Source organism: Jaculus jaculus, chromosome 1, assembly GCF_020740685.1.
Source record: "Jaculus jaculus isolate mJacJac1 chromosome 1, mJacJac1.mat.Y.cur, whole genome shotgun sequence".
Classification (NCBI taxonomy): domain Eukaryota; kingdom Metazoa; phylum Chordata; class Mammalia; order Rodentia; family Dipodidae; genus Jaculus; species Jaculus jaculus.
The window spans coordinates 61,446,684-61,469,615 of NC_059102.1; the positions used below are offsets into that span (position 1 = coordinate 61,446,684).

Consider the following 22,932-nt stretch of genomic DNA (forward strand, 5'->3'; position numbering starts at 1 on the left):
GAAATTTAGGCTACCTAGAAAGGTAGGGGAAAATATGGAGATATTGAGGCAAATGTAGGGGTAACAGGGCCCCCTAAAGGTAAAAGCAAGGAATGTCCTTGAACTTGTAAAAGACAGTCTTTTTTTAACCTCTTTTTCCCAAAGACCTCACCAGAGCAACTGACTAGGTACCTTGGGTCTTATCTATTTCTTTCTTAGAAAAGAAAGGAATGTAAAGGGATTATTCCCATTTCTGGGAAACTGGCATCACCTAGACATCTGGCATCAGAGCTGGGCTAATCAGTTCATCCCCTCCAATAAACTCCCATGAAAGACCCCAATCTGTGTCTTTGGGTGGGCTTTCCCAGTTCTAGGAATTCCATTTCTGCTTCCTTTTGGGCAGGAGCTCTGAATGCCTTCCTTCTTTAAAGCTTTGTAAGCTTTATCTCAACAATTTCTGTCTTTATAAGACTATAATAAAAATTTTCTAAACTTTATCCTCTGGTCTGCGGGTTTCATTCATTGAAATTCACAAGATGAGAACCCAGAGGCTGCTGTCTGAATGGAAGCTTTACGTGACTGCTGCTTGCCTTGCTCGCCCCCATGATGCAGCAGACAATCCCATTGCTTTCGCATGGATTCTTTCAGATAACAGATGCTACCAGTTGTTTTGATGGGCAGATGGAAAGTCAGTGGAGCTAAATGGCTTTTGGAGAGATGTGGCTCTATTTGTGGTTGAGATCAAGACTTGTAGAAGTCTGTAAGATGCAAACAAAACTGGAAAACACACCTCCTTTTAAATGGCACTGGCCTAGCATGGGCAAGGTCCTGTCCTAATAAATATTTCCATATCTACCTGTTTTTCTACAAATTTTATAATTTTGTTTTTAGGAATAGTTGAATTGGGTTTCCAAGTATTTTGGTCTGTAATTTGTTTTGTTATGGTAGTGGTTGGTTGTGTGTTTATCTGGTTTTGATATTGGGAAATGTGCTTTTTCTTTTTGGTTTTTTGAGGTATGGTCTCCCTCTAGCTCAGGCAGACTTGGAATTCATTATGTAGTCTCAGGGTAGACTCAAAATGGGAAACTTACTTTTTAAAATGACCATGAGTGTCTCATCCTAGCTCCTGAGTTATTGCCCACTCAAGAGCTGAGAAAGGCTCTATCTCTCTCAGATACTCCAGCATTCCTGTATTGATAGAAGGAAGAGAAACTCCTTGAATAGAAATCTGGTTGAAGCTTCTTTTACAAAAGCAAGAATTTCAGCACAATTTATAGCTGCTTAAGTCCTTTCTTTCTCATTTCCAAGTTGTAAGCCTGTAATTTTCTAGGAATCTCACCAGAAACCAAGCCCTTTTATGAGGAAAGGTCATGCCTTTTAACCCCCTTGTGCAACCTTAGTGACTCCTGATTTTACCTTACCAGATTATAACCCTATTCAAGGAACCCCTGGAGCCAACATGTAATCTCATTTATCAAAAAGGAAATGGGAAATAATAAAAATAACTCAAAGCTTTCCTAGAAATCTGTGATATAAAATTGAGCATTACTAAAATGGTATATATGGCTAATGCTAAGACATATAATTGCAATTCTTCCTTGAGGATTCCTTACCCATGCTTGGGTATGTGTTTATTTGCCCTCAGCAATTCTGTCAAGGGAAGCCAGTATTACTCTTGGCTGTGCTTTCATTCTCTTCTTGGATGCCTTCCTTAATGTGTTTAATAAAATCTCCACCATACTGGCTTTTCTGAATTGTGTGTGTGTGTGTGTGTGTGTGTGTGTGTGTGTGTGTGTGTGTGTAGAAGCCACAAATCCTGGGTTTTCCTGAGGGTAATAGTGGAGCTATGTCTCACTGTTGACAAAGTTATTTAAGAACATTCTTATCTCATCTATTGCTTGTATTGTAATACCTGTAGTATGTGCTATGTCCTAGATGTTTATCTTCATTATGGAAATGCCACTGTGTGAAGGATGTTCTGCTTTGCCATAACATTTCTGGATTTGTTTTAGACCACTTTAGACTTTTGTCCCTTGTGGTACTTCTGGTCCTCCTATTTTTAGTACCAGAAGAAAATTGTATGCTTTTAATTCTATAAGAACATGTACTTATTTACAAGGACAAAAAGGCTTAGTTAAAAATTAGAGCAGACCTGGAGAGGTGGCTTAGGGGTTAAGGCACTTGCCTACAAAGCGTAAGGACCCAGGTTCGATTCTCTAGATCCCATGTAAGCCAAAGGCACAAGGTGGTACATGAGTTGAGTTTGTTTGCAGTGGCTAGAGGCCCTGGGATGCTAATGTACATGCACACTCTTGCTCTTGCTCTCTCCCCCTCTCTCTGTCTCAAATAAAAATAAATAAAAATTTTTAAAAAATAAAGGAAACTGAATTTTATACAGTCATCCATCATTTACCAATGAGCTGTGTTCGAAAAATTTGTTTCATTAGGCAATTTCATTGTGTGAAAATTAAAATGTACTTCAAGGTAAGATGTATTTAAATGATAAAATCTTACTATGTAGTCTTTCATACATGAGATCTGTCTGAATAAAACATCATGTGATGCATGACTGTACGTATTTGTCCAAACTTTATTTCTCAGTAGGTTTTAAGAATGGTTGGATGTACCAGGCACATTGTTGATGAATGCCTGCCATCTAGCATTGGGTAGGCCAAGACCAGAGAAAGGGAGGTCAAGGCTGAGGCCAGCTTCAGGTATATTGAACCTCCCTCAAAATTTATCAACAACAAACACTGGGTATGTCTCAAAGCTCTGGTTTATAGATGTTTGTGTTGGATGTAGAGGAGTAGATGGTATTATTGGCCTAATTGACATTACCTAGGCTATACATTTGTCACCAGTCAGCTGGCTACAAATTATGTGTAGACAAGAAACTATTTAAATGTCGTTCTAGCATTGTTGATTTCCTTCAGTGTTTGACAGCAGCAGGCAGGTGGGAGTAGTGACAAGTGGTGTTCTCTGATGTCACAGTCCCTGGGAGAAGCTGTGGTCTAGGGAATATTACTCTTGCAAGTGTTACAAGCGTGAGTGTTATAACCCCCGACAGCAGCCAGTGCTATATAGCTTTTAGTCATGTGTCTAAGATCCTTAGTACTTAACAACTGCTGGGTCTGTAGGTTCTCTTCTCTGGCTCCTTGCAACCTTCTTTATAGTTGTCTTTCTACTTCAGCCTCTTCTCGCTTCAGATTTAGGAATAGAGGACTCATAGACAGTTTCTTGGCCCCAAAGATTTTATTGAACACCAGGTAAGAGAATGGTAGATAGCGTTCAGAACTAGAGAAAAGGAACTCTGAACTGCCAGTAGAGGAAAGGAAGCGATTTTAAGAGAGGAAGGGGAGGATCCTGCACTGGGCTGTGTGGAACATGACTGGGGGAAAAAGGGGGGGATTGACTCAAGTCTACATAGTCTGGTTGGCTGAACCCCTACTGAAGTCCTTTGGGGAAGAAGAGCTTCTTCTTTTTGGGAGAAGGCAGGTACATATAGGCTCAGGACTCTAGGTATCTGCCTTTCTTGACAGGATCCATAAGAATTAGGGTGCAGCTGGGGCACCTGCCTCTGCTCAGGAGCCAGACCTCTTGGAGAGCCATCTGGGTATACTGGACCTGTTATGGCCTTTGTCACTCAAGTACAGACATCTCTGCCTATTCTAAGCTTAATGTTTGTTGGGCCAGCCTGCTCTATACTATAAGATGTTTTGAAGCATTTCTGGCCTTTTCCTTGTGAGTGACAGTATTCTCCTTACTGATGCTCTAGTCGAGACAATGAAACAGTTCGGTTAAAAATGAGCTGTAATCCTGTATTACTGATTATTTTAGTAGGTGTAAAAAAGAAAGGAAGTAGCTTAGAAATTCTAACATAAATGTGGGCATTTGCCTTTCACGTGTCTAAATTAATAGGAGAGAAAGGTTGCTTAGTTACATGAAACAAAAGACATTTCAGGACCTAAAGCAAAACCTGTTTGTCTTTCCACAGATACATTTATTTAAAAAGAAAAGCATAGAGTGGCTCCCAGCTGCAGATGACTTCCATAAACAAAATTGGTGACATTATAAAAATGAATGAATCATCAAGCTTTTCCTGAAGAGAGAGCAAGGACCTGTGGAGTGAATAATACAGTACTGAGGAGTCACTGTGAGAGATCAGGAAGACAAGACGTGGACTTAGTTGGATTTGCATTTGAATCTCAACTCCCTGTGCTTTACTTCTTTGTCTAGAGCAAACATCTAATCCTTCTGGGCCCTAGAATTTAGAAACAATAATTAAAAACAAAAAACAGCTAATTTTTGGCCTTCTTGAAAAAACACTGCTTAATAAAAGGAACAGAATCATTAAACTATTCATATTTTCAGGTACCTTGAAAAAAGTATCAACAACTAAGTTTTAAGTTCAAAAGAAGGTATCAAGATTCCTTGCTCCTGCTTAAGGAATTATAAATTGTGGCATAAAATCCCTTTTCCTTATCTCTTCCTACTTAATTACATTGAATAAATTCTTGTTCATTTAAAATTCTCTTTGCACCTTACCTCACCTTTACTCAGAAATGTCAGCTAGTGTAGACATGAATAAACAAGTGAAGGAAGGAAAGTGATGTAAAGTTTGGGGGTTCCTCAAGTTTATGAACCTCAGTTTGGGGCCTATCATATTTTTAACAAAGAATTGATAAAGATGGACTCAAGGATAAATTGTGTGCCTGTCTCCCATCTATTTGCTTCGCTGCTTGCAAATAAAATAAATGAAAAAAATTGAAAACAAAAAGGGGCTGGAGCCAGGCGTGGTGGTGCACGCCTTTAATCCCAGCACTTGGGAGGCAGAGGTAGGAGGATCACCATGAGTTCGAGGCCACCCAGAGACTCCATAGTGAATTCCAGGTCAGCCTGGGCTAGAGTGAGACCCTACCTCAAAGAAAAAGGTGGGGGTAGGCTGGAGAGCTGGAGAGATTGCTTAGTGGTTAAGGTGTTTGCCTACAGACAAAGGACCCAGGTTCGATTTCCCAGGACCCACATAAGCCAAATGCACAAGGGAGCGCATGCATCTGGAGTTCGACTGCAGTGGCTGGAGGCCCTGGCATGCCCATTTTCTCTCTCTATTTACATCCTTTTCTCTCTCTCACTCTCATGGGCAGCAGATGCCAAGCCATGCACTATTTATAATGTCTGGCTTTATTTGGGTGATGGGGAAATTGAATCCCAGGCCAGCAGGCTTTACAATCAAATGTCGTTAATCACTGAGCCATATCACCAGTCCCTATTAGAACTTCTTGATTATGGAGTTGGAATGATACAGATCAAGAGCCCAATTATCATCCTTTGTCCCTGTAATAGCCACTGCTTTCCTACCTATGCATCTGACTTAACATTATTTCAACTAAATGGCAAAATCTTAGGGATTTTTTTTTAACAGTCCAATAGCTTTCACCAGTCTAGAAGCTAAAAATGTGAGCATGCAACACTGAAAGGCTATAGCAAAGTTTTTTCTACCTCATAATCAGCTTATCTACTGTTCCCACCGCTGTATTTGGAAAACAGCTCACTTTATAACTGTGTTTTATGTGGCTATGAAAATTAGTTTTTTTATATAACTATAAAATTTCCTGGGCCCTGGTCACTCATATTTGGCTCACAATAAATGTCCCTTTGAAGTAAGAGCTATATCATATGTCAACACTTAACACACTTGATACCTGGGATGGAAATGCAAAAGCTTTAAATTTTACTGTAATAGGGTCATAATCAGAGATTCCTGGCTGGGTAATGTTTCTATAGAGAAATGACTAAAGGATGAACCAGCACAGATTATATAAAAAGGAAAATTTGGTAAAAATTGGATGTTTATGTACTTATTGCCTAAAGGCTCACTTTCTTTGGATTATTATTTTTACTACTTAAATGTAGCAATTAGATTGTTTACCTAGTTTGTAAATTATCAGACTCCTTCCATTCTTATTGTTGTAGTTACTTCTTCATTGCTTTGTCAAACACCTGACCAAAAACAGCTTATGGGAGGAAAGGGTTTATTTCAGACATATAAAAAAATCCAGTTGAAACACCTTCAAAGGCAGAAGAAACTGGCTTACTTCCATAGATCCATAGCAAAGAGTTGCCATCAAACAGCCAGCAAAGAGGAACAGCCAGAGCTCATACTCTGAACATACCTTAGGGCTGGATTCACCTGCAGTGACACCTCATCCAGCAGGCTCCTAGAAACTTAAGACAGAAGCTTAACCTAACCTAAATCAAAAAACCCTGAAGCTATGGGGGATACACTCACATCCAAATCACTACATTCTGCCCCTGGACTCCATAGACTTATGATCATCTCGCAGTGCATTTACTCCAAGTTCAAAGGTCCCCATAGTTTTTACCAACCTTAATTTTGCTCAAAAGTCTAAAATCTCCTCTGAGAGTCAAGACTGTCTCTTATGAAATACAAGTTAGATACTTACAACACATAATGGCACAGAGTAAGCATTCTCATCGCAATAAAAGGCATAACAAGAATAGACTGGACAAATACAAAATTTATAACCAGTAGGTAAACATCTCCAGTTAAATTCCAACATCCACAACCAGTAATGAAATTCTGGACTTCCAATTCTTCCAAGCCAGCATGTGTCTATGGCAGCCATTTCACAGTCCTGGTATGTTCAAAACATCTTTCCATCTATACTGCAAACCATGGTTCATCATCATTGCCCTATACAATGGCTTTACTTGTCTTCAATACAGGAATTTAAACACTGTTTCTTATTGTCACATGTCAGCAACAGCTGGAACCTGTTCATCTTAAAACAGTGGCCTTATTTGGTCTCCACATAGGGATTTCAACCCTGCTTCACTTTGCACAGGAGTCATATTTAAAAAATAAAATTATGTTGCACTTTATGACTCATTTCACTGCATTTTTCATGCTTTCAAAACCAATACCAGGTGTGAAGCATACCTCCTACCTGTGCTGGGATTAAAGACATGTGCCATGATGCCCAGTCAAATTTGTAAGTCCAAAGAGCAATAAATCTTGACTAAATTTTACCAGTTAAACATAACTCAGTTGATGCCAAATGAGTTGTTGAAAAAAATTATCAAAAATAAATCCATTTCTAAGTATTAAATTCGTATTCAGCCAATGAACTTTTTATTACTTGTTAAATAAATACATAATTAAGAAGAGAAATTATTCTAAAGATAACCATAGAAAGGAATGTTTGATACTTAAGCCTTTATTGTCAGCTCCTTCCTCTTGGTAGGTCATTATATAGCAGTAACAGTAATGGGATGCAGGTAGCTGAAAAGTATCAGTATGCACTTTCTAGCAGAATTAAAAGATAGTAAAGGATGAACCATAGCTCAGGGGGTTGGTTTGTTTTTCCTCTTCTTCCTTGCTCCAGTTCCTGGAAACAGCTAGTCAACCCTGCCACCCAACTCTAGTGAATAAGAATTAAGGATGGCATTGTAGAAAACCTGTCTGAGGGCTAAAGAGATGGCTTAGTGATTAAGGCACTTGCCTATGAAGCCAAGGGAGTCATGTTCCACTCCCCTAATACCACGTAAGCCAGATGCACAGGTGATGCATTTACAAGGTCACACATGCACACAAGGTGGTGTGTGCCTCTGGAGTTCAATTCAGTGGCTGGAGGCCCTGGCACATCAGTTCTCATTCTCTCTCTTTCTTGTGCATGTGTTCTCGCTCTCATTTATAAAAAGAAGAAAGAAAGAAAGAAAGAAAGAAAGAAAGAAAGAAAGAAAGAAAGAAAGAAAGAAAGAAAGAAAGAAAGAAAGAAAGAAACTTGAGAGAAAGAGTATTTTTTTGGAAGGGAGATCCTTTAGGATCAGAAACAACATTGATATGGAAGACTTGCTTTCCTGGTATTTTGCTAGAGAACATTCCTTATTTCTGATATTTTGTTATAGAACATTTCCTTTCCATTATTTTGGAAATGTACTTTTATTCTTTAAGTTTTGAAAACAATACATCCTTTCTGATTTGAATTTTAAGTTTAAAAATGGTGGAAGCCAGAATGCAAGAAGTCCTCCAAAATTAGAAATTATGTTCTGCTGATTATAATAAGAATTATTGTTAAAATTCTTTGGAGATTTGTCAGGAAGCTGTTGTGGTTTGGGAAAGTAGGGGAGAGGGGAAAGGAAAACATGTCATATATTTAGAGCTGGTCTGTTTAAAGAGGTCACAGAGAGCTGGGCTTAACTTTAACCTCTGCAGTGTGTGAGCCTTTACATTTTCAGATGCTATCTCATGCAGCAAGGTAATTAAGATGTTTATATTACACAGGTAGATAATTAAGATGGTCATTTACCATGATTTAAATGATATCTGAAATTGACCAACACAGTAGAATGAAAATTTACTTCTTAGAAAACTTTGTCATATTACAACCAATTTTTCCTTAACTTTAAGAAAGAACCAAGAGATGGAGCTGAGTTTAAAAGATAATATACTATAATTACTTATTTTATTAGGAACAAATGTCCCTTAGAAGAATTCAGGCTAATAAAAATGTTACCCCAGGCAAAGTTCTTACTGAAGTGCTGTGGATGACAGACAAGAAACTTGGTTCAGATTGCAGTGAAGCAAAACCTTCAATGGAGAAGACACTGTGCTGTGTATGATAGAAGATAAGCGATGAATCCCATAACTGCCAGGGAGCTGTGTATCCACGAGAAACTCCTGGGCAGATGACTGGTGGAGTGTCATCAGGAGCTTGGGTTTCCCTTTTGGGGGTTCTTAAAGCTCATTGATAAAAGAAGCTAAAACTAAATTCAAAATGAAGTTTGAGGACTGTTTCATTAGACTTGAAGAGAAAACGACAGAGCAGGCCAACCATAACCATCTGTAGCTGTGTAATGTGGTTCAAAACTACAAGCAGCCACATCCAGGAGACGGGTCTTCAGAGAAAGACAGGATATCCAGAGAGTTAGGACAAGCATGTTTATGATTTTTGCTGGCATCCAAATAAGATATAGAAAAGGGAGAAAAGGAAAAGTTAAGCTTTTTGAGTTAGAACTCAGGAAAAGGGGCCAGCTTTGCAATAAGGATCTGCAAATAGCTGCATCAAAGGAGAGAGGCCCTTTTCCATTCCTCCATCTTCTTTAGGTGAATGTCTTTAGGTGAATCAGCTTTCTTGGTATTCTGTAGGCCAGGTGATTGACAGCAACTCTTAGGAGAAACCCCCCCCCCCACACACACACACAGAGTAGTTTGCACTGCTTTAACTTGAGGTGGATCAGAATGTCATGCCTCCACCCAAGGCTAGAGGTTGAACTCAGATTATATTCTTCCTCTTTTTTATTATTAAGTAGAAAGTTGTGTAGATACATCATGTTAGTACAGTCATTTCCCTCTTCCTTGCTCCTGTTCTGCTAAGTACCCTTCTCAGTGGGATAACTGGTATTTCCCCTAGGTTTACCAGTTATGAGATGTGAGAACATCATTCAGTCATTGTAAGGGGTTGGGGGCAGTGCCTCTGGACTTTTCCCTTCCACTCTATGACTCTTATATTCTTTCCACTGCCTCTTCCACAAATGTCCTTGAACCATGGTGGATGTGTTTTAAGTCTGCCTTAATGTTGTGCTGTCAGCAGGTTCTGGATTTTTGCTTTGGTGCATTTTGAGTATCCTCGGTGTCAGTCTTCATGATGCTGGTGCTGATTGACAAGCTCGTTATTGCACTCTTGCTCATCTCAGCAGTTCCTCTGGGTTTTACCTAGGCCCTGGCTGATGTTCAAGGGATGGTTTATCTCCTTGTTCTAGCTGCCTTCTGTAAAAGAAAAATTTGCCATAGGAGAAGAAGGTCAGCATAGGTACAATGGGATAAGTATCATTAATTAAAAGAGATTTTGGTGGGAATAGCCTCTCTTGGCTGAAGACTAGTGGGAAGTTCTTGTTGAAGTCCATGATTTTGGTCTCGATAGGATTCTGAGTAGTTTTCCACTTCCAGCTTAGGGTTCCTTTCCACTGAGCTGATCTCTTAGCCAATCAGAGAGCTGTTGGTTACCCACCCAGGCTGGGTGCCACTATTGCACAGGCATGTCCATCTTCTCAGGCAGGTTGCTTTGGTACAGCAGTGTATCCTGTTAGCATACAAGGTTATTAGCCATTTTCCCTCAGCAGCTCGTGTAACACTTACTGCCATTATACAGGCAGACATCTGGGTTCCATGTGTATCTGTTGATGTTCTATGTCAGCAGCATGTGGTGTCTTAAATATAAGGTCTTACCTTTTACCTCAGCCTCCCCAGTGCCAGATTGCAACTGAGCATTACTATGTCGTTTAAGTTTTAATTTCCTTCCACTGCCCAGCTTTAGTGATCTGTGAAAATCAATCCACATTGCCTAACAAAGAGTTGGTAACTCACCTTCAATGTGGCATGTGATGAAGAGGAAACTGGAGTTAGGAGTCTGGTTTGTGGTTAAGTATCTAGCCCAAAACAGTGGAGTGCCTTTGTTTTCTTTTGTCCTTGTAAGCATGGTGTGTGGTTATAAGTATTAGGCACTGTAGTTCTGGAAGTTCTCCATGTATACTGGTATGTGGCCATAAGGTATACATTACGGTGCTTTTCAGTTCTGGCATTTCTTAGGTTTTTTCGAGGTAGGATCTCACTCTAGCTCAGGCTGACCTGGAATTCACTATGTAGTCTCAGGGTGGCCTTGAACTCTTGGTGATCCTCCTACCTCTGCCTCGAGAGTGCTGGGATTAAAGGTTTGTGCCACCATGCCCAGCATAAAATTTTTTATTTATGTAAGTGAGAGAAAGAGAACAAATATGGGTGTGACAGGGCCTCTAGCCAAAGCAAATGAACCCAAGAAGCATGTGCCCCCTTGTGCATCTGGCTTACATGGGTCCAGAGGAATCAAACTTGGGTCCATAGACTTCACAGGCAAATGCCTTAACTGCTAAGCCATCTCTAGAGCCCAAGAAAAACATTTTGATAATGATGTAATCCTGTCAGTGAAGAGGACATGGCAGCCTAAGGTGTTTCCCTAATATTTTAAGCACCTTGACTCAAACAAGCCCAGGATTCATGGTTTGGACATAGAAATTTCAGGCCCAAGCATGGTGAAGTGTGAAGCAGAGCTGGGGATTGTGTGAAAAATACAAAGAAAGGAGTTTAAGAAAAGAATAAAAGCTTGGCCAAAGAGGATAGGTGTCCTTATCTAATAAGAGAGTAGTCAAAAATACAACCTGCCCAGGTGTGTGGGTCTGAGCTTGTCATGGGCAAGTCATTCAGAGAGCAGGGATCTAATGTCAGTTAGGCTTTACAAGCTGTTGAGATAGACCCACTCCGTAATCAGGTTGGGGTCCACCTCCTCTTTCCCTCTAAATCCACTTTTAAGAAAGGGATGTATCACAAATGCTGTCCTTTAGATTAAAACATGAAAGGGGGGCTGGAGAGATGGCTTAGCGGTTAAGCGCTTGCCTGTGAAGCCTAAGGACCCCGGTTCGAGGCTCGGTTCCTCAGGTCCCACGTAAGCCAGATGCACAAGGGGGCGCACGCGTCTGGAGTTCGTTTGCAGAGGCTGGAAGCCCTGGCGCGCCCATTCTCTCTCTCTCCCTCTATCTGTCTTTCTCTCTGTGTCTGTCGCTCTCAAATAAATAAATAAATAATTTAAAAAAAAACATGAAAGGGAGCAGGTTGAAGGTATCAGGGCTTTGTTTAGGGAGGATCATTAAATTACTTCTTCCTGGTCAAAAGAACAGAATCTGAGTTTTTTCTTTGTACCAGATGGAGACATGACATTTTAGTAAGCGACTGAAAACATATGATTACCCAAACATAATATTCATTCTCATTTCTTTCACGCCCGCCCCCTCTACCCCCCCCCCCACACACACAAGTAGGCTTGTCAATCGCCTGGCCAGGAGACCATCCCTCAGGAAAGCTAATTCACCCATCAACGTGAAGATAGGCTAAGGAGAAGGGAGTAATAATTATTCCCTTAATATGATAATGTACTTATTCATCCCAGGGGTCCTTCCCTTCTGGCAATTGTTGACAGATCTTTACTGCTAAGCCTGCCCATTTTTCTGAATTGTAACTCAAAAAGCATAACTTTTCCTTTCTCCCTTTCTGTCTCTTTAGATACTGACTCCAATCCTAAGCATGTTTGCCCTGACACTGAACTTTCTCACTGTTTTTCTGAAGATTCCCCTTCCCCCTTTCTATAGCTGCTTTCAGAACACTAAAAGAGCATAACTTTCTCTTTTCCATCTACGTCTACTTTCTCCTGGCAGTTGCTGAGATTTATAGTTTGCTGCCTAAAACACTAATAAAATGATCCTTAAGTCCATTTTTAAATTCCTTTTTAAAAATATTTATTTTGGGGGTGGGGAAGACGCACACATAGAGAAATATGGGTGTGCTAGGGCCTCCTCCAGCCACTGCAAACGAACTCCAGACGCATGTGCCACCTTGTGCATCTGGCTTATGTGGTTCCTAGGAAATTGAACTTGAGTCCTTTGGCTTCATAGGGAAGCACCTTAACCACCAAGCCATTTCTCCAGCCTCATTTTTAAATTCTGCTAGATGAGCCTGAGAACCCATAGAGAGGAGCTCCAAATCCCTGGTAATAAATAACAACACATACCCAAGTGTGGGTATAGGCTCCTCAAAGGAGAGTCCCAGCTCAATGTCTTAGTATTAGCTGTATATGCTGTTTTGGTGGCTCTCAAGTTACATCCCCCATACTTTTTCCTCTCTTGGGTACTTTATGTTATAGGATGGTTCTGGGGGTGTTCTAAGTGGGCTCTCAAGTTCCCTTCAATGGATATGCAATTGAATAAGTTAAAACCCATGATGTAGGAATTTTCAGGTTCCTTACAATAATGCACCAATAATTTGTGGTGTTTCTGAAATTGGGTGTTAGGGGTTCAGGAATAGAGTTCTTCAACCCCAAACCCTGAGTTCATGTCTATTTCTTACGAAAAAATTGAATAAAATAAGACTTGAGAAGGATAATTATTAAATTATATTTATTGAGGAAAGTACTGAACCAAGGGAAGAAAAATGAATACATCCACATGGTCTGAGAGTCCATGTGGTGGGCCTGGAACAACTGTAAAAAGAGAGTAAGAGAGGAAAGAAAAAGTACAAAGAGCTCCTGCCATTTGGAGGGAATGGATGTTAAAGAGCCCATGTGGGAATAAAGGGGAAACTTACCAGAACCTAGAGGTTCAGGAGTCTCAGGCAGCCCAGAGAGCTTACTCTCCTCTCTTGTAAACGTGGGCTTTACCTTCTGGTTTAGGTGAGCCAGAGTGAGAGTTGATTGGTCTGAGCTTCGTGATGGCTCAAGAAGAAGCTAGCCATGACGCCAAGGTCTGAGGGCTAAATTTGACCAACCACAATGTCAGGATTAGATTTAAATTCTAGGAAAAGGTGACCTCCCTCCCACGGAGAGTGTCAGGTCTAGGGAATTCCTTTAAGCAAGAGATACGAAGTCAGGTCCTCCATCCTTTGCTCTCTAGCAAATGCATATTACCAAGATACTTTCAGGGGCTCAGTTACCCTACCTGTTTAACAAAGCTACCTGATGTCCTCTCATTCTCAGATCCTTGTCTTATGATTTGAGAATGAAATCTGTAGACCAGAGAGGATAATGCTCTGAAAGATTTTATTATAACTTAAAACCGTAGAAGGAACAAGAGGGTTAAGGCTTAATCCTTGAACATAAGAGAAAGAAGTAAGCTATAGAGCTCTCTTGCCCAGGAAGGCAAGAGGGGGTTTGAGAAGCCCCCCTTGGGACTCAGATCTGGGTTTTTTACAGGGAGTGTCTACTTGAGGATGACTAGGTCCACAGGTTTTTCCAAGTGTCATGTTTCGGGGGCTGGTTTATCCAGTTTGCTTCTGGTAACAGGAGTCTGGGTTCAGGAATTTTGGAAGTCTCTAGGAATGTAATGGAGGGACGCCATAAGGGGAGCAGAGATATGGAAGGGCAAGATCTTTCTGAAGTTTCTGACCTGTGGTAAAGTGTGAAAACCTAGATTTTCTCCTATAGGCCTAAGGACAGTTCCTGCACTTAGCCAAGAGAAAGCTTTTCACTTTGGGGTCTGTCACATCTAAGTTGCCTAACCAATTTCAGTCTCCTGTCACCAGGAGTCATTAGGGTTGTACAAGAGGTTTCTGGAGAGAGAAATTTGAGACTTAGAAGCAAGAAATGAGAAGGATTTTGATTGTGTTGGATTTTGTTTTCCTGCTAGTGAGAGGCTTCAACTTACTCCTCAGTAATGGGCTTCTTTTCCTATTCATGTCTCCCAAATTGTATGGTTTTGGAATCTTCCTATTTTGAGGATAGATTATTTAGAGCTACTGTAGGCAATATGAATTTGTGATCCTATCAGTGTTGAGTTTCTATTGTTTGTACCCCATAATTGTGGAGTATCGGAAGTCACTGTACACTAAAGCACCCAGTCACCACCTGTGTGAACATACTCCAGTGAAACCAATCATGGTTAGAATTAAAGGAAAATAACCGGGAATGTAGGGCTGTATTGATGTAGGATTTTTGGTCCAGTAAGGGATTAAATTTCATGAATATCCAAGAGATCCAGGTTCATTAACCCCAACTTTTGGGTCTTTATCTGAGTTAGCAAACAATTGAAAATATACTCAGAAAGGGATGTTATGAATACAAGATTTATTTTAGGGAGAGTTAGGATCCAGAGGGAAAGTTAGCAGGAAAGGCCAAGCCAAAATCTTTACATCTACAAGGGAGAAAGCATCCAGAGAAAACACACACACACACACACACACACACACACACACACACACACACACCCCAAAAGCAAAATAGGAGAGCCCAAGCCTTAAGATACTCCTCACATAAGAACTCAGAGAGGATTGATAGTGAATGACTCAGAGATTAAAGTGATATCATACATGTAGCAAAACAGGAAAGTACCCCAAACAATGCAGGAAACCATACAGATAAAAAGAAATTCTCAGCTGAGCAGTGGTGGTGTACAATTTTAATCTTAGCACTCGGTAGGTAGGAGGATCACTGAGAGTTCAAGCCCACCCTGAGACTACATAGTGAATTCCAGGTCAGCCTGGGCTAGAGTCAGAGCTTACCTCGAGAAAAAAAAAAAGAAAGAAAAAGAATTCTCCCCCTTCTTAGCCTGTTTGGGAGGTGGGAAGAGAGGTTTATACACATGGTTAGGCAAGAAAGCACCCAGAACAAGGTACACATGGAAAAGAAGCAGGAAAATGCTCAGGCAAAAAGGAAGAACTCCTAGGCTGGGAAGGGAGAGAGCAAACCAGGAGAGTCAGGGACTAGGAGAATAAAGAGGGATTTATACACACATGCTCGGCCCGTTTATGGGTTAAATATCCAATGGGGATGAGACTCATCAATGGACTCTAGAGCTTAACTGAGGAGAGGCTAGTTCACAGGTGTGCAAAGGGAAAATTTGAAGAAGCAAGAAGCACTTCAATTGTTGCTTGCAGCCACCTTGAATGAGACTGGATCAGACACAGGTTCTAGTCCTGATGATGCAGGATTTTGGGGATCAGGAGGCATCCCCAAGTTTATGAATCCCGACTTTGAGTCCTGTCCTGTGTTTTAAACAAAGAATTGACTAAAAAGTATAAAGGATGAATTATTAATTATTGAGTTTATTTAAGGAGAAATAAAAATTGTGGCATTAATTTAAAGGAAATTGGGATCTAGGAAGAGGGCTAGAGCAGAGAAGCATGTAGCAAATAGGAAAAGCATACTGTGATGGTTTGATTCATGTGTCCCCATAAACTTAGGTGTTCTGAATGTTAAGTTCCCAGCTGATGGAGATTTGGGAATGAATACCTCCTGGAGGCAGTGGATTATTGAGGGCTGGCTTATGGGTGTTATAGCCAGTTTCTCCTTGCCAGTGTTTGGCACACGCTCCTGCTGCTATTGTCCATGCTCTGCTCATGCCATCATTTTCCCTTGTCATCATGGAGCCCCCCCCCCCCATAAGCCAAAATTAACCCTTTTTTTTGCCAAAACTGCTCTTGGTCTTGTGATTTCTTCAGCAGTGAACCTGACTGCAACAATAATGTTGGTACCGAGAATGGTGTTGCTGCTAGACACCTGACTGGCTTTGGCCTTTTGGAGCAGATTTTCAAGAGGAATATGGATAAATTTGAAACATTGGCTTAAGAGGTGTATTGCAGTGCTGCAAGTCAGCTTGATGGACTATTCTGGTCAGAGTTGAAAGACTTGAATGCAGTAAAAACTATGAACTGTGATATTTGGCTTATGGGGTTGAGAAAGAGCATTCCTGGACTGGGCTAGAAGCAGTTTGTGTAAGAGGTTTGCTGTTATGCACATGTCCTGAGAACTTGTGCAGCGTTGCATTGCGCAGAAATAACTGGTGTGAGCAGAGGGATATGGCACAGAAAAAATGAAATCTCTGAGCTGGGTGTAATGGTGCACACCTTTAATCCCAGCACTCGGGAGCAGAGGTAGGAAAATCGCCATGAGTTCAAGGCCACCCTGAGACTACAGAGTTCATTCCAGGTCAGCTTGGACCACAGTGAGACCCTACTTTAAAAAAAAAAAAAAAAAAGAAATCTTTGGGCCCAACTTGCTGCCTGTTTAGCTGCAACCGTATGAAAGATTGCAAGCATTGAAATTGGGCCAGCTGAACTGCATTGGGACAACAGAAAGAATGCAGTATTTTGAAGGGGCCTGAATACTGAACCAGTGTGCTGTTCTTCAAAGTCTGCTTTATCCCCCCCCCCCCCCTGCTCAAATTAACAAATTGGCACCCCACCTGGTATTATGGAGTATAAGAAATGCAGGAAAGAGAGGGTCATTGAAATTGCAACAGTCTTGTGTTTTGGAAACAACCATGGGCAATGTAAAGCAGGTTTGCTGGATGCCTGCATGGAGACCCAATGGAGCCGTGAAGATGAACCATGGGTTGCTGTGGAGACCCAGTGGAGATGCCAGGACCACAAGATGGCTGCCAAGGAATGCTCCTGGCCGCAAATGAGGTTTTCTAGAACTGAGTAGACCAGCTGGAGAGGCGGAATTGGAACTCCAAAGACTTGTCATTGGTTAGAATTATCAGATTTGGAGACTTGTCACTAGCTAGAGTTGCTAGGCTGGAGCTACAGAGTTTGGTGTTTGCCCTGTTTTAAATCTTTTGTTGGTTGAGTATTTTTTTGCTATGCCCAGTACCATCTTTTGCATTGTGAATATTTATTCAGTTCCCTTTTGGGTTTTGGGGGTATTTCTTGGTATCATGGCTCAGTTAAAAGATCTTGGATTATGGGGACGTTTGAACATCATTGGGATTGATAAAAACTATGGGGACTTTTAAAAATGGACTGAATGAATTGCATTTTACATCATGGATGATTATCAGTTTATGGGGGCCAGGGATGCAATGTGATGGTTTGATTCACATGTCCCCCATAAGCATAGGTGTTCTAAATGCTAGGTTCCCAGCTAAGGGAGACTTGGGAATTAACATCTCCTAGAGGCAGTGTGTTATTGGGGCAAGCTTATGGTTATTATAGCCAGTTTCCCCTTGCCATTGTTAGGCACACACTCCTGTTGCCATTGTCCACCCTCTGCTTATGCCCTTGTTTTCTCCTGCCATCATGGATCTTCCCCTCGAGCCTGTAAGCCAAAATAAACTCTCTTTTTTTCCCCCAAAAGCTGCTCTTGGTCAGGTGACTTCTGCGAGCAATGCAAACCTGACTACAACACATGCTCATATAGTGTGTGAGATTCATTTAAAAGACATGGTTAGAGCAGAACCATAAGCATGTGGACGATGAAATAGAATGCAGGTGCGTATGTAGGGAAATTTGGAAGACACATCACACACCCCCCACCACACACACATTTAGCATCCCCCTGAGCTTCCCTTTGAAGAAGGGTAACAGGGCAAATAGTGTAGCTTAAAGAAGAATAGCAGAGGGAAAATATCAAAGCAGAGACCAAGAAATTCAGATGAGAAATGAGTAGTAAAAATAGTTTTACCCATGGTTACTCTGAATTTAGAGAAATTACAAAAGTAGAACGTATGGCACCTACATAGTAGATGTAGAGTATAAGGGAAATTCTCATGTGGAAGACTCAGAGACCAGAGGAAAATCATATATGTAATAAAATGAGAAGCTATCCCAAAGTATAAAGCAGAGTCAGGCAGCAAAACTCAGACTGAAAACCAGTGCTCTGCTCTCCCCCTACACAGCTAGGCCATACTCAAGTGTATCCAAGCAGCACAGGGTAGGGTGAGGACGAACACAGAGAGAAAACAGAAGGCCGAAAATAGCCTTTATAGTCACACTGAAAATGTGATCTTTTGTCAGATTGAGGCATGTAAAAGGGATGACCCAATTGGTTTGTAGATTCAAAGTGGCAGGTTCCAGGGCCAGCCCACCTGGGTAGTGAAAACCACTCATCTAGGTAGCATGCTAGACTGTAGGCAATGGGGGGGGGGGGAGTGGGAAGGAACTGCAGCTGTTATAGATGAGTCTTGATCAGACATGAGTTCCATGCATGTTAAAGCCCATTCCTGTTCAGGTGGGGTGGCCTCAGTGTCTGTCTACTAGGCCTCTGTTCCTAATTGAAACTCCTAAAAGAAGCTAGATTTCTCCTATTTCTCCTTCACTGGCAGGGCAGGCAGATGGCTTGTCCTTGGGCCTCTGTCCATGGCTGACTGACTATTAAAAAAAACCTACCTGGGCTGGAGAGATGGCTTAGCGGTTAAGTGTTGCCTGTGAAGCCTAAGGACCCCGGTTTGAGGCTCGGTTCCCCAGGTCCCACATTAGTCAGATGCACAAGGGGGCGCACGCGTCTGGAGTTCGTTTGCAGAGGCTGGAAGCCCTGGCGCACCCATTCTCTCTCTCTCCCTCTATCTGTCTTTCTCCCTGTGTCTGTTGCTTTCAAATAAATAAATAAAAAATGAACAACAACAACAAAAAAGAAGTATTACAAGATACAAACACACGAAAAGGAGAATCTAGGAATTTGTATATGGAGATTACAATAAATAAACAAAATTTAAAAAAAAAAGACTTACCTTACTCCTATTTTCCTTCAGTACCAGAAAAGTTGTAGTGCGGTAAATTTTTTTTCTATCAAGCACTACTTTGCTTTATGTCAGTTCCAGTGAGGGCCCTAAGTCCCAGGATACCTCTCCTACATAATCTTTCAGCCAAAATTATTATAACAATGTCATCTAAAAATTCTAAAGGGTTATTTATTTTAATTGCAAGTTTGTAGAAGTGCAGTATGATTCAGCTGAGCATAGGTGTCAGCAGCTTCATGACCCATCATGAGGAATGAGACTCAGAAGGTTAGTGACACTTGAAGATGGTGTGACAAGGATATGTCAAAACTGGGCTAGAGCCACTCTTCCAGCTCCCCACACTAGTATTCTTTTTTCACTATTTTATTTTCAAAATAATGTTTTCAGTGTTTACCATGGTCACAATCTGTCCCTGATTTTAATCCTTAAGTTTATATTGAAAATTTGTTGATTTTAATTTTGCTTTCCTTTTGTGTTTTTTCATTGTTAAAAAATAAAGAAATACTGGTACAGGAATTTTGGGGTTCCTCTGCCAGTGTACCAATACATACCAATGCACCAATAAGTTTGGGGTGTTCCCAGATCCTTGTCTTAGAATTTGAAGAATGAAATCCACTACTAGAGAATAAGGTTCATATAGGTTTTATTGTAGCTTAAAGCTTTAAGAGGAAGAGAAAGGGGGCTTAAGCCCAAAAATTAACAGAAGGAAGCAAGGTGACGCCCTTGCCCAGTGAGGGGAGGGGATACACTTGAGAAACTCACCCTAAGATTCAGGTCAGGATTTTTGTTGTTTTAAATTTTCTTTTTGTTTGTTTATTATTTATTTATTCATTTGCAAGCAGAAAGAGAAAATGGGTGTGCTAGGGCTTTCAGACACTGCAAATCAACTCCAGGTGTGCCACTTTGTGCATCTGGCTTTGCATAGGTACTGGGGAATTAAACCTGGGTTGTTAGACTTTGCAGGCAAGCACCTTAACCATTAAGCCATTTTTCTAAGAGGGTGTTTTGTTTTATTTTGTTTTTGTTTTGTTTTGAAATAGGAAGTGGCACTGGTCTCTGTATGAGGAAGATCAAGTTTCACTGGTCTATAGGGAAGAAAGACCAGATTTCACAGGTCTCTGCAAAATGGGACAATTAATTCCAGAAATCATAGGTAGGGATCTGAGTTTCTGTCATCTACAAGGGTGTAGGTTGAATCTAGAAATCTTTCCTGGAGGGTGTAACTTTCAAGAGAAGAAAGAAACCAGGAAAAAAATCCAGGTTCTCCTTATAGGCCTAATGATTTTTCCTGCTTTTAGTCAAGAAAAAAAAAACCAAAACTTTATTTTGGAGTCTCGTCACCCCTAAACTACCTAGCCAATTTTTATCTCATGCTGTAGTACCATCCTTACTATATTAGTTTCTTTACTTATTGTTGTGACCAAATGCCTAACAAGAAGAAGCTCAAGGCAGGAAGGTTTACTGTCTTACTATTTTAGGGGTTCAGTCCATTGTGGCAGTGAAGGCATGGCAGCAGGAAGCAAGCAGGTCACATTGCACTGGCAAAGCCTAGACAAACAAGAATTATGGCAGGCTATAAAACCTCAGGCCCTACCCTCAGTGACCTACTTCCTACAGGCTCTCTGTCTTAAAGGTTCCACAGCCTTCCCAAATAGCACCTCCAGCTGGGGACTAAGTGTTCAAACACATGAGCTTATGAGGACATTTCACATTCAGACCACAACACAACACATAATATATCAAGGGTGTGTATTATAGTGTCCTAGTCGGTGAACATGGCTTATAGGAGTAATCTGTGTTCTTATATGACTTTTTATTCTGTTAAAGTGCTTAGCTATGATATATACTTGCTTGGATTGGTTCTGTCTATTGAACCACACAAACAGATGAAGTAAAAATTATGATTACTGTAACCTTTCTGAAGCTTTGTTAGTAAAATGTTCATAATGCAGCAGTTTTTAAGGAAAGTTAAGAAAAATCTATTTAGGTGAATTTAAATACTTACCTATGATGTTTTTTTTTAGAGGAAGAGAGAACATGTCCTATCTTTTTCAGTTTTATTTTTTCCTTGCATTTATTTTATTTTTATTTATTTATTAGAGAAAGAGGCAGGTAGAGAGAGAGAGAGAGAGAGAGAGAGAGAGAGCGCCACCAGGACATCCAGCCATTGCAAATGAACTCCAGATGCATGCACCACCTTATGCCTCTACGTGGGTCCTGATCTGGCTTACATAGGTCCTGGAGAATCGAACCTGGGTCCTTTGGCTTTGCAGGTAAATGTGTTAATGGCTAAGTCATCTCTCTAGCCCAACCTATGAATTTTATAAGAAACTACTCAGGAATGATTTAAAAATTTTGTAGCTCATTTTAAAGATGCTTAAAGGTACTTCATAGAGTTTATGAAACCTTGGAATTAAAGTGATATCTAAGCTGTTCGTATCCTTAAGATCAAGATTATTTGGATAGGTAAGTGCTGCATTGATTTTAAAATTATAGGCCTTATCTAGACTAAATGAGGTCATAAAAGGAATGGACCTAACAGATATATACAGGACATTTCATCCAAATACTACAGAATATACATTCTTTTCAGCAGCACATGGAACATTCTCTAAAATAGACCATATATTAGGACACAAAGCAAATCATAACAAATTCAGGAAAATTGAAATAATTCCTTGCATTCTATCTGACCATAATGGAATTAAACTACAAATCAGTAACATGAAAGGATATAAAGCATACACAAAATCATGGAAACTAAACAATACACTACTAAATGATGAGTGGGTCAATGAAGAAATCAAGAAGGAAATCAGAAAATTTAGAGTCAAACGATAATGAGAACACAACATACCAAAATCTCTGGGACACAATGAAGGCAGTTCTAAGAGGTAAATTTATAGCTTTAAGTGCCTATGTTAAGAAATTAGAAAGGTCGCAAGTAAATGACCTAATGCTTCACATTAAAGCCTTGGAAAAAGAAGAACAAGGCAAACCAAAAATCAGTAGATGGGAAGAAATAATAAAGATTAGGGCAGAAATTAATAAAATAGAAACAAAATAAACAATCCAAAGAATTAATGAAACAAAGAGTTGTTTCTTTGAAAGGATAAACAAGATTGATAAACCCTTAGCAAATCTGACCAAAAGAAAGAGAGAAGAGACACAAATTAATAAAATCAGAGATGAAAAAGGTAACATCACGACAGATTCCAGAGAAATTCAAAAAATCATAGGGACATACTATAAAAGCATGTACTCCACAAAGTATGAAAATCTGAAAGAAATGGATGATTTCCTTGATTTATATGCCTTACCTAAATTAAATCAAAATGAGATTAATCACTTAAATAGACCTATAACAAACATGGAGATCCAAACAGTTATCAATAATCTCCCAACTAAGAAAAGCCCAGGCCCAGATGGATTCACTGCTGAATTTTACCAGACATTCAAGGAAGAGCTAACACCATTGCTTCTTCTTAAGCTTTTCCAGGAATTAGAAAAAGAAGGAATTCTACAAAACTCCTTCTATGAAGCCAGCATTACCCTGACACCAAAACCAAGCAAAGATAGAACGAAAAGGGAAAATTACAGACCAATCTCCCTCATGAATATAGACGCAAAAATTCTCAACAAAATATTGGCAAACAGAATACAAGAATATATCAGAAAGATTATTCACCCTGACCAAGTAGGCTTTATCCCAGAGATGCAGGGATGGTTCAATATACACAAATCTATAAATGTAATACATTATATAAATGGGTTGAAGGACAAAAATCATATGATCATCTCGTTAGATGCAGAGAAAACATTCGACAAAATCCAACTATCCTTCATGATAAGTTTTACAGAGACTGGAAATAGAAGGAACATATCTCAACATAATGAAAG

The 22,932-nt window shown here is 40.3% G+C and overlaps 1 protein-coding gene across 2 annotated transcripts in view; it reads left to right on the top strand.

Moving 5' to 3' along the window:
• The window catches only part of C1H9orf85 (chromosome 1 C9orf85 homolog), an 89,488-nt gene that overhangs the window by 53,772 nt on the left and 12,784 nt on the right, over window positions 1–22,932 (top strand). The window contains exon 3 of one of the 2 annotated variants that reach the window (XM_045142474.1): window positions 3,974–4,507. The exons of the other annotated variant lie outside the window; for it this stretch is intronic. Within the exon in view, the coding sequence (XP_044998409.1) occupies window position 3,974 (1 nt within the window). The 3' untranslated portion in view covers window positions 3,975–4,507. Of the gene's footprint in view, window positions 1–3,973; window positions 4,508–22,932 lie in introns of those variants that run through there. 2 annotated transcript variants of the gene reach the window in all.